Genomic DNA, 12,934 nt, shown 5'->3' with positions numbered 1-12,934 from the left:
TTGCCTGTTACACCCAGTAAGGGTGGTGCCGATCTCCCTTAGTTCCAAAGGAAATAATAACACCAACTCAACTAAAACTACTAATCATAGAATTCTATAGCGCTGCTTAAAATCCTATAGCGCTGCTAAACAACACCTTCGTGGGTGTTCCAATCTAATGGCTAATGCCATCTAAAGAGGGCTCTCCTCTACTATGTACTACCAAGACTAGACAACAAAAATAAATAAATGAACAATGATTAGTGCATAGTGCTAAAGTAAGTGAGAATAGTAAAACCTGATGTGCGTTCTCCATTATTTTACCTAAGTCAGATGTTTTTCCTATATTTAAAAAAAAACCTATACGTTTAGAACATTTTGAACTCAGTGTTTAATGAGTGAGTGCGCTGGATCTTGTTTGTTGTATTTATTGGCACCATCAGCACCCTTAGAACGTATGCATGTTTAGATAAGTGCAGCCCTCTGGGTTAGAATTGTAAATATATTTGGGAGTTCAGGCCAACTGCCATTGCTCTGCACCCTCTATGTCACACGTGCCTCATTCCAGGGCCGTATTTAACCTTGCACTGCAGAAATTGCCAGGAGGATGGATTTTCCAAGTGAGTTAATCTAATAAGAGGAAGATGAGTTGGTGTTGTGGCAGACTTATACAATGTATGATCATATACCGTAACTAAATCAGTTGTTTAACCCCATTAAGGACCAAGGCTTTTTTCAGATGCAACATGTTTGTGACAATGCCTTTTGCAATGCATTCATTCTACCATAATTTCACCATTTCTGCTTAAGTGCATCTATGCATATTATTTATAATTTTCAAAGGAGAAAGTATGCCTTTCTTTTGATACAATATATGTGGATAGGAATAAAATATAATAAAATGGAAAAACAGCGAAAAAAACACAATTTTTTTCTCAGTTTTGCATTTAATAATTCAACTCACAAAGTGTAACTAAATAAAAATAACTCAATATATATTAACTAATTAAAATGCCCAACATGTCTAGGATTAATATTATTTTTTAGAAGTTATAAAACAAATACTGCAAGGAGTGAGTTACGGTTTTAAAAATAAAACATTGCAACATTTGGCATGCTGAGATTACAACTTCTTCACAGAATCCAAAACCACTACAGGAAGGTATATACTTCTATCTATGTAACTCAGAGCTTTTTGACAATTTTCATTTAACCATTTTATCACAAACCTATATCAAAATATTTAATCATTTTAGTTTTTTGCAAACTGGTTTTATTTTGGGGAAATTCAAAGACCTTGCAAACACCCCATATTTGCATTCTGATATTGTTCTCTATTACAGTGATATCATGCATGCTTACCTTTTCCTCTAAACCTACCTATAATCCAGCAATTAATCAAACCCTTAATCCTATCCTTAGTTCAACCCTTTATCCTATCCACAATCCTACCCATAATCCAACCCATAATCCTATCTATAAATCCTACCCATAATCCTGTCTACCTGACAGTGGACGACTGGACAATGGCATATTTAAAATGATCATGCAGCTGTGGTATTGAAATCTATCAATAAAGCACTCACTTACTGCACATAGCTCTTCTGTCAATCTGAGACACTAATTCTGTACCCAATTGACAGTGTGGACCCCCAGGTATTGAAAAATACCTGTGGGTGTTCTTTTCTTAAAGCAGCAGGCTCATAGGCTGATGCAGATATACCACGGCTCAGTAAGATCGCTTTGAACACTGCACATAGCTCATCTGTCAGTGTGGGGCCACTAACTGTGGCCCCAGCTGATAAAGGGGACTGTTAGGTATAACCCCTGCTGATATCTTATCTGCATGACAGTCTATGCCATCAAGGGGCTTTAAAGCTCAGCACTGGTGTCGTTAAGAGTTTAAAAAATAAATATTACAATTTGTGAGCTTTGAAGTTGGTGTGTAGTGAGTAAGTCATTGTGTTGGATCTTGTATGATAAGGATTTATGCAGTTGAGAAAATCACATACACAGAGTTCATGTGTATCAAATATAAGGTCAAAATTTCTGAAAATTCAACTATGCTTCCGCTTTGGTAATTTTCGTCTACACTCTAAAATTCTCACTCTAATGAATAACCATGCAATTTTGAGATTGGATTCTTTACTTCAGGAATGCTTTTATTTCAATGTGCACTATAAAGTATGTCTCACATTACTTACTTTGCATTGACTGTTCCTGTCAGGTTTAGTTTCTTTGTTTGAATATAGAAAGATGGAACTTTTAGAATAACCTCAAATTTTGGCAAAACTGAAAATATATAAAAAAGCAATGATTAAATACAAAAATTAAAGCTTATGGGAAAAAGATCAAATAGTTTATGTACTATAGTGTGCCCAGTAGCTGTAAACACAGGGTTGCGTTGAAAGGGTATTTGCCTTGTTTTCTAATTAAATATATTTCTCTGCCTTTCAGCTGTAGCAAACACACATTTTGATAATACAAGGAGCTTACCATCTTCAACAATGGTAAAATGTGAATTTGTCTCCAGGCCCTACAATGAAAAATGGAAGAGTTAGAGAATTTAAGGGGCAATATTTTAACAAATGTTCATGTGCAGTCTTGGAACCATAACCAATACAGTGCTCTGTAATGATTATGGTTTGTAGAGTCTTCCTTTAACAGACAACTGAAATATTCTGTTTCAAACATGGCAATTCTGAACAAAGTCTGAACAAACGAACAATTAGACTTCCGCATAGAGAGAAAATTTGGCTTGGCCAAATCTTTTTTCCCCACTAACAGACACTTTAACTTTGGCTGAATGTTGTTTCTGCTCAGTAGAATGTATCTTCTATAAACTACCAAATCAGTCGAACCAAAAGGGCATGAAAATGAGCAGAATTGTGTACAGCAAACTATAAATATAATGTCAATGATAGGAGCATTTTCCTGCCACTTGGTTCACAGATGAAGCTAAAAAGAAAGTAACCAATAGAGAGGTAAAATAAGTATAACATATATTTATTAATTATCGATTTTTTTAATTTTTAATATATGTTTTGTTTACTGCTCCTCTTTTCCCTTGACTTGGTCTGTGAATAAAATCAACATCACCAGTGGCTGCTCACTGTGATAATACACTGCCCAGTCACTTTCAACCTGATAATGGCCTCCCTGTCCCCCCACCCAGTGGGATTGGGGGGCTTCTATTTAAATAATGTGGGAGGGCAGATCACTGTCCACCCCCTGTACCCCAATGGTGGGGCTATTAATACAAAAAAATAAAGTGGATGAGAACTAAATTAATAATGCAGGGAACACATTATGTTAGTGTGTTATTACAATGAGAAGCCACTGGCTGCCCACTGTTTATTGGACATACCCCCTACTCGCAGCATGGCACAGATTTAAAACGTGTGGGGGAGGTTGTGAACCTCCCTTGTACTAATGTGTTGGTCATATTGACCCCCACAGGAGATGCTGCCAGTGGCCAAATAGAAAAAAAAACATTTATCAACATCCATTTGCTGCTGTTATTTTTAGGGCATTTATCGAGGGTTATGTCTGTGATTAATGGTATTGAATCACAGAGTATGCTTTTTTTTATTCAAAGTATATTTGCAAGTTTTGATATTTTAAAAAAAATCTTACATTTTTGGGGTGATATTTATCGGTCTTTAATGACAGGTTTTAAATTAATCCGTACTGATAAAAGACTTATCGGGAGATGATAAACTGATGATAACACATGTCGGCAGATATTAAATCAAGGTCATAAACTGAGAAATAGAATTGTATTGTATTTGTGATTGTATTTGAGATAAATTAAAGGCATGTGAAGTCCAGGACTGCTTCTTGTGATTCTTGTTTAAATGTCTGTTTCCCAAACTTGTTTTGTATTTATTCATTTGAGCATTTAGATTTATGCATATTGTTTGACAGCACAGGTCCTGCAGATGAACAGGTTGGCACAACTTATAAAGGAATCCTTAACATTTTAAAAAAAAAGCAGGGTTCATATCGAGAATTCTTTTTTACAAATGATAAATTGTGCATGAAATTCAAATAAAGTTGCTTTGATCTATTAGAACAACAATCATATCATTCAGAGCAATAGATGAAACAGGTTATATATACATTAACGCATTTAACTGCATCTACCAAATATCCTTTGTGATTCTATTTCAAATGAGGACATTTTAGCTAGAATTGGCCTATATTATAAACACATTGTAAGTAACCAGTTTACCTGTAAATACTTACATCTATCACAGCCTGTATGCTCCAGTAACCAAACATAGGATTGATAGACAGGCGTAACTCAGTAGATAACACCCCTCGATCAGTAGTCAGGTTCTGCCACTTCTGTACAACATTATTTGCAGGGTTCTCATAAAACAAAAGAAAACAAAGTTTGATGGTAGCTGAAAATCAGTTCACCTGCTCAATATCGGAAAGCAACTCTTTATTCTAGAGTTTATTTCCTGACCAGGACAGCAAGGCTTTATTTCAGACATATGTGCATTTATTTATTCTCGTAACTGTATTGTTGCTGAATGGCTGTACAATACTGAGATCATTCTTGAATTTCATATGTTTTGAATTTAGTTTGTTTTTTTTTGCTCATCAAGCTTATCCATTTTCAAACAAAATGTTGGGAGAAATCATTTTTTTTGTTAAGAAGTGGCTAAAACCCTGGAGATATGTATGACTTTTAGCCAAGCCACTTTAATCCTCTGGACATCTAGCTATGCAGATTAAGTTAGAAAGAGTTCACACATTGTTTATATATGGAGAACGTCCCTCTGAGACTTAGTTAGCATTTTAAGTGTAATAACTGATATTAAATTACTGACTTTTTTTAAATACCTAACATTTGATCTTTTAGGATCTTATTTGTATGTGGTCTCATTTTAAATGTAAATAGCAGTGCTCTCATTTTTCAAATATATGTGAAGATTTTTACAAAATTTACAAAATAAATATTTGATTATTTTACATAACATCTCACATACGATAAAAAAAAGAGTAGTTTTAGATTTGCTTTCACTCTCATTTCAATCACAAATTTCAATCATACATAAATTAAAATAGTACCTTTATAGTAACGTCCAGTTGTCCATTGTATGGTTTCAGATCATGCGTGATAGAAATCACTCGGATTTTGACTGTTTGTCCAGGTTTATAGACATCTTTGTCAGTTTGTACAAAAACAGATCTATTCCTTTTTTTTAATGGTAAAACAATAATTTTTAAGAATATCCATGTATCGTGAGATGAGCCAAACACAGCTAACTGATAGAAATCTGAAGAAGCGGTCATTGGAAGCTGCAAAAAAAATAGGGGAGCACAATCAACTATATTAATACCGCAACAAATAGAGAGCATACAAAAAATCAGAATAATACTCATTATGATTGTTTTTGATATTGTTCACTTAATCTGTATAGTTATATACATTTATAATATCTATAATACATGATAGTATGAAAACCAATGTTTATTTATATAAATAGTTGTATATTTTCTAGTTAAATGTCTAGTAGGATTACTAAACATTTAAGGAGTGTATCATAAAATTCTCTCTGGGTTATTCACTAAAGTCCGCATGACCCCAAAATGAATGGGGCAAAACCGTTCGCTGCTGTACAGCCATTCTGACTACAAAATCCAGACATTGTTGATGGAACAGACAGCTGGAATTCCGACCAAATGAATCAAATCAGGGCCCAGAGGATTTAACTCTGGACCCTGAATAAGAAGAATCCAAACTATTTGCCAGCTGACAACTCTAGCAGCCAGCCGTATTGCTATAATAGAGGTATATTACCTCCATATGCTTCCACCTGCCATTGGGTCGGTGGGGGCATGTCTACTGAACATTCAAAAATAGCAACTAGGCATCCATTGCATCAGGGATTGGGTGTGGGCTCTTTTAAATCTTAAGGGGGGACCTAACTTCCCGTCCCCTTGCCTATGGGTGGGAACCCTAATATTTAAAATAAAAGAGAGGAACCTACTTCTTGCCTGGCCCCCCACCTATTCCAGCAGGTGGGCTATAATATTTATACTAAAGGGACACCCTCATTGTCCTTTCCCCTGGCCTCCACCCATGCTGGTGGGTGGGGGCCCTAATAATTATATTAAAGGGCAGACCTACTGTTCTCCATCCCAGTCCTCACCAACAGGTGGTGAATGGGGGCCCAAATTAATTAAAAAATGGCATGTCCTGCCCCCCCCCCCCAAAAGAATTATTAACTCTCCTTGGGTTTCTATGGATCCCCAATCTCCTAGCCACCCAACCCCCCCAAAATAAGGTCTAATAATAGTGAAAAAATGGAATACCTGTTAAAATAATTAGATAAGTAATAAGTTATCTTTCTTCTAATTCTTCTGGACTTCAGTCCCAAAAAAGGGCCAAATAAAAATTGATGATTGCCCATGCCACTCATTTAGATAAAAAAAAATGCCCGATCAAAAAAGAAAATAGCCATAAAGAAAAAAAACATGCCACAACAAAAAGGAATAAATCATACATGTATTAAACAGTAAGACAAGTTTAATTGTCCTCAGAATTTATACATTTGGAGGCACATTTAGACATTTCCGCTAATTTGGTTTTGTAAGTGAAAGAATGGAAATCTATAAAATTGCCCCTACATATAAAATGCAATGCTAGGAAGGTACCCAGATCAACATTCTAGTAAATATTTCCAATTTTAGCAGAGATCCTGGGAATCCCCAACAGTATTGTTTCAAGTAATGTATTTATTGTTTAAATAAAAAGGCTCTTTAAAAATTTGAAAGTCTAGAATCAAGAGATATGAATGATCCCATTGTTCAGCACTACGGAATGTGGTGGCACTATATAAATAATAAAATAATAATAATAATAATAATAATAATCACCTTGCGAATTTGCAGAGAGCTAGTACAGTTAAAAAAAAAAAGAATATAAATAATAAACCAATACATAATTGACTTAAATCCAAAGTCAGTCTGTCCCCGACATTGAACATTTATAGAAGGAACTTTGTAAACAACCTCTCTTTAGTAAATGTGAGACTTAGAATTGTTTTCAGTCATTCATCTTTAAACAAGTCAAACTGTTGTAGATTGACTCCTAAAACTCTCAGATATATGGACTGTATACATCTTATAAAATTAGAACCTGAAAAAATGTGTAAATGCTCGGAAATAATATTTTGTACTTACTGGTGGAATAGTGAGCAATCCAATGGTATCTGTGGGGAGGAAAAGATATATTAAACACAAGAAATATCAATACCTTTTGATTTAGGTTCAGAGCTCCAATTAAAAAGGTGTCAGATGCCCCTAATTTGCTTAAAACAGTTAGCATTGTAACCAGTTGGCCATCATACCAAAATAAAGAGAACACAATCTACTAGCTTTTTTATCACCCAACAGGTTTTGTGTGGAGAATATTCTTATTTGATACACAATAGCATCATCTGTTACAGAGAACTTCAATTAGGAATCATAGAAATAATGATTGAACTCACCTCTGTAGAAGACCTTGCTAGCCTGTACGAATTCATTTTTAAGGCCTCGAATTTCTGCGGTCACATTCAACTCGGAATCAATTGTTCCAAACAAGTGAACAGAGATAGTAGTATTCACTCCAGGGAATATATAACCAGGTGTTGTGATACAGTGTGATTGGCTGGTAAAAAAATAGTAATATCGTTACAACCAATTTCATATTATTACGCAGGTTTTATTCAAGATACAAGCAATGTCTAGAAGAATATGACCTAGTTATTTACAAATGTGTTAAAAAGTGAAAAGATTAAACGGACACTATAGTCACCAGAACAACTACATCTTACTGTATTTGTTCTGGTGAATAGAATCATCCCCTGCAGGCTTTTTGCTGTAAATCCAGTCTACCACCTATTAGTAACTCCACTGGACACTCCTCAGAAGGCTGCCATAGGTGGTTCCTATGGCAGTGCTGCAAAGTTAGTAGCACTGCCATTCAGTGTCTCCACCCTCTGCATGCAGACACTGAACTTTCCTCATAGAGATTCATTGATTCAATTCATCTCTGTGAGGAGATGCTGATTGGCCAGGGCTGTGTTTGAATCATGCTGGCTCTGCCCCTGATCTGCTTCCATGACAGTCTCAGCCAATATTATGGGGATGCATTGTGATTGGCTATTATTATGGGGAAGCGTTGTGATTGTCTCAGACCACCACTTACCACTATAGTCACCAGAACAACTACAGCTTATTGTATTTGTTCTGGTGAGTAGAATTATCCCCTTCAGGTTAACTCCTTCACTACCAAGCAGTTTTTGTTTTAAAATATTAGTGTAAAAATTGTTTCAAGCATAGGCTTCATAGCTAACATGTAAATGTTAAATAGAAATACAATTATGCAGATTTACACCATTTTTCATATATTGATTTCCTTTATAGTGAAATAGTACGGGATATAAAGTTTAGTGATTAGGTGGTCAGAGATATTAAAATAGCATCAGAAATAATGATCACATATAGTGCTAATATTTTCCACAACAGTTTTCATGGAAAATATTTAGAGCAGGGGTTGACCAAGATTCTCCCATGTGGGTGACACATCCATATTGTCAGGGTTCGACAGGGCCCTTTTGAAGACCCCTGTTTTAGATCATACAAATGAGTGTGGGCTCAAAATGTCAATAAAAAATGCCATTAAAATAAGAAAACAGAGAAAGATTCCCCTTAGTCTTAGATCAACAACAAAGTTAGACCTAAGGTTGGGGGAATGGGTCAGAATAGGTGGTACCAGCTCCACCAGATATGGGCATGAACCCTTTATTTAAAGATAATGAAAAAAACACATAAGATGCTGAGGTTGTGCCCTTGTGAGAGGGCAACTACCCAGCCGGCTGGTAAGGTTGTTGGTACAGTATAGTTATTGTGCCTAGATGAATCTTAGGATCTGGAACCCAGTAGACAGAAAAAGAGGGGGGGGGGGGGGGGGGGTAAGGAAAACGTTCTCAGTAAATGAGCAAAGCCCTGTACTGCAGGACTTAATTTACACAAATAACTTCCAGCTCTCTAATGTCAAGCAGTGAAAGTCGGGAAAAGTGATCATCAAACAATCGGGGACACCAGGGCACTCTTGGTGCAATAACCACCAGTGAACTGTAGATGTGATGGTGCTTTAATGGAAATACTCATGCTCAATAGTATGTTATTTGCAGAAAACCCCAAGTAACTAGTTTATGTGGGAATGTCTATAGAGAACAGGAAATTATTGAGACCAATTACTAAATCCTTGACCTTTTTGTGGTTTCAATGAAATTGGTGTAGATATCTCGCTCACTGCTCCTTCTTTTTTTTTTTTCCAATTTCTTTTTTTTTTAGTAGCAGCAGAAATCCAATCAGAAATAACAATAATGCTCTTACAATGTTAAAAAAATGAATTTAAAAGCTTTTTTATAGCAATGCAGACATGGCTCTGTTTCCAAAGTGCACAGTGTCCATTAAGCTCGGTTTAATAAAGCGTACATCATTGGTTAAAGCGACACTCCAGGAACCAATATAACTTTAACGCATAGTTTTTGCATGGAAAATAAATGTTTTAAATAAATGCAACACCATATTTCTGCCTATATATCCATGCCCCTCGCTCCAGAAAAAGACTCCCTTACCAAATGTATGTACACAGCTCAGCCGCACAAAACAACCTGCATTATAAGAAGAGAACACCCAGGGAGGAATATAGTAAGGATATCTACATCTGTTTATAGTTTCTCTGACTGTCTGCAGCCAGGTTGGGAATTGAAATCTGCTCACTTACTTCTGTTGGGGCTGAGACAGTGTGCATAAGGCAGTCTTCCTGGCATGAGGCAGAATTCTGCAATTTTTTGTGTGTGCAAAAGCTGTACAGATCTGAGCATAGAAAAATACAGCATCTTATTTAGGTCAAAATTGATCAAATTAATAAAGTTGTATTGGTCCCTTTAAGCTAGCAGTCTACCACATGCTGAATTCCTGTATTCTTATTGCTTGAAAAAGAAGTGTACCTCCTATCCTTTGTGGACCTTAGAGATGTGTAGGCTGCAAGTCCTGCCAAAGTTATGGTTTACGTTTGTTGTAGGGCTACAGAAGTGTAGTGCCTAATCCTTGTGGACACAAAAAATGAGTGGACTGCAATTTACATCTCTCTCAGACAAACTTACTGAGAATGAAGGTGACTGAAATCACAGCATCTTAAAGCCAAGTACGCCCTAACTCCCAAGGCCTCCCAACCGTAAGTACACTTTAACCCTCTTCCCCCTAACTTTGTAGGCAACCCTTATGAACATTTAACTGTTTCTGAAATGAAATACAACATTTTAAATGCACTGTTATATCAGCAAAAATTAAATACATGCCAAATAACAGTATAGTCAACAATGGTTAAAGGAATAGTCTAAGGATAAAAATAAATATATTAGTAAACTTAGTTTGTTCATTGTTTCATTTACATTATTGGCCTACCTTTTAAAATTAAAAGATGAAAATATTGTCATTACACTAAATTCAGTACCAAGACAGACTTCCTCTCAGCATCTGCACTACCTCTTTTGAGATTATCAGTTTGTCTGATCCCATAAAAAAGTATTGGCGACTTCTGCACATCTACAGCACAGAAAAGCATTGAACCCCAAGGAGTGTGTGTATGGGTCAGTGAGAGTGCATATGTTTAAAAGGATGAAAACATCTAGTGTCAAGCAAAACTCCACAGGACAACATAGATTCAATACTTTGCTATGGGGAAGGCCTAATGCACCCTCGGTGCTCGCCACGCATGTGCATTAGGTTCCCCTTATCGGTTGACGCCAGAGGATGAGGAGAGCGACCGAGTGTCGATGGACACCAGTGCTGGAATTGGGTAAATGACTAAAAGTTTTTTTTTAAACCCTTTCATTGTCTGGGGAGGGGCTGCACAGGCAGAGGGACACTTTAGTGTTAAGAATACATATTTGTATTAGCATTTTCAAATTTTGACATTTTATCTCCAGTTCACCAGTTCACCACAGTTCATTGTTTTCAATATCCAGCATTTATGTATTACATACAAATGGTATCAACATGTTATAACAATGACAATTTGTTCTCTAAAAAATCTCAAAGCAACATGTTTGTAGTAACTTAGAATACAACAAGATGTCATTAGGCATACAGGACTAGGCATACAGGATTCTATAATAAGAGATATTCAAATCTCTGGTAAATAAAGGGACTCTCCAGTGCCAGGAAAACATATCTGTTTTCCTGGTGCTGCAAAATCCTGCAGTGCCCCTCTCCCTCCCACCCCCATCCATGATGTTGAAGGTATAAAAACCCTTTCAGTGACTTATCTGAATCTAGCGCCGATGTCCCTTGGTGCTGGGTCAGGCTCCGTCAGCCGGCGGGGTAGACCTAACGCGCATGCCCGGCATTGGCCGTGCGCGCATCAGACCTCGCCATAGGAAAGCATTATTCAATGCTTTCCTATGGGGATTCCGGCAACACTGGAGGTCCTCATGCATAGTGTAAGGATGTCCAGTGTCACTTAAAACACTTTTCGTGTTCTAAGAACATGGAAATCCCTCTAGTGGCTGTCTAATAGACAGCCACTGGAGGAGGACTTAACCCTGCAAGTTAATTATTGCAGTTTATAAAAACTGCAATAATTACACTTGCAGGGTTAAGGGTGGTGGGAGTTGGCACCCAGACAACTCCCATGGGCAGAAGTGGTCTGGGTGCCTGGAGTGTTCCTTTAAGTGCTTATTTTCCCCTAAATGTCAATGGGAAAATTGTATCTAGTTCAGAGATTTCAGTTTATCTCTTGTTGTAGAAGTCACCCATAGAGCAGTTACAGTTTCTGAATAAAAAATATACCAAAAAATCACCTCTTTTATAACATTTAAGCACATTTTCTCAAGTGACTGACAATTAGCATTTTCTTTTTAGTCTTTGATTTTGAACGAAAGGAAATTATGATTACATTAAAGGAACACTATAGCGTTATGAATACAAATATGAATGCATTGTGTCCTAGTCACCATTTAGGTTACTGAGCCAGCACTGCCAGGGTTAAAAAAAGGTAGTTAGTTCACATTTTCCATAGGAAAGCATTGAGGCTAGTGCTAATGCATGGTCAAATGCTGTTATCTGCCAATCAGATGGTCTCCCAACACCATCTGACTAATATAGCAACATTTTACTCTGCTATTTTATGGAAACACATCTGGTGTCTGTTATATTGAGAGCCACTTGGAGCAGGTTATGCTTTCAATGTAAACATTGTCATTCCTGCAGCACCTCAATGTGTTCAACTGCAGGGTTAAAAGGGGGGCACATGGCAACTATACCACAAAAATGAGATGGTTGGGTCTGGGTGTCTATAGTGTCCCTTTAAGAATGATTTAATCCTTTTTGTATTTGAAAACAGTATAATATGCGTTACAGATAAATAAATATTTTGTCTTACCTGGCATCGGCCATGTATACAAAGGAAACCATGAAGAAAACACGTATCACAGATGGAGGCCCAGGACGGTGCATTCTGACTTTATCCCAAAGAAAGTAAAATGCTGAGATCTGTAAAGCTGTGTGAGGTCCAGAACTCTAAGAACAAAGAAGCAGCTATAATTCAATGCTCCTTTCCAACCTTTTATAGGGATACCAACCCTGAGAATTTGAGACAGATGAAACACACTTTGTCATTTATTCCACCTACTGGTATCAATAATAGTTTCTATTGTGTAAATCCCACCTGTAGCCCCTGGCAAAATCAGTTGTATCATAATGTAAATGAAGTAAATATATATGTTTCCTGTTTCTTTGTATTGTTTTTTTGTTTGTTTGTTTGTTTGCTTGTTTTATTTTTACAGTGTTTGTTAGTTTATATTTTCACAAATGTTTATTTATCAATATTCGTGAATCACATTTAATGCATATTATATTGTTTTCACCAGAACAGGATTAA

General features: G+C 36.5%; 1 protein-coding gene across 1 annotated transcript in view; it reads right to left on the bottom strand.

Annotated features, from left to right (window-relative positions):
• The window catches only part of LOC134586249 (CD109 antigen-like), a 44,782-nt gene extending 32,272 nt beyond the window's left edge, over nucleotides 1-12,510 (bottom strand). The window contains exons 1-6 of the mRNA XM_063441741.1: nucleotides 12,437-12,510; nucleotides 7,488-7,648; nucleotides 7,180-7,208; nucleotides 5,062-5,292; nucleotides 2,476-2,515; nucleotides 2,184-2,271 (exon numbers count right to left, since the gene is read on the bottom strand). Of these exons, the coding sequence (XP_063297811.1) occupies nucleotides 2,184-2,271; nucleotides 2,476-2,515; nucleotides 5,062-5,292; nucleotides 7,180-7,208; nucleotides 7,488-7,648; nucleotides 12,437-12,510 (623 nt within the window). The remainder of the gene's footprint in view (nucleotides 1-2,183; nucleotides 2,272-2,475; nucleotides 2,516-5,061; nucleotides 5,293-7,179; nucleotides 7,209-7,487; nucleotides 7,649-12,436) is intronic.
• Between the last annotated feature and the right edge of the window lie 424 nt (nucleotides 12,511-12,934).

Source organism: Pelobates fuscus, chromosome 2 (genome assembly GCF_036172605.1).
Source record: "Pelobates fuscus isolate aPelFus1 chromosome 2, aPelFus1.pri, whole genome shotgun sequence".
Lineage (NCBI taxonomy): Eukaryota > Metazoa > Chordata > Amphibia > Anura > Pelobatidae > Pelobates > Pelobates fuscus.
This window is presented reverse-complemented; position numbering and strand designations above follow the sequence as displayed.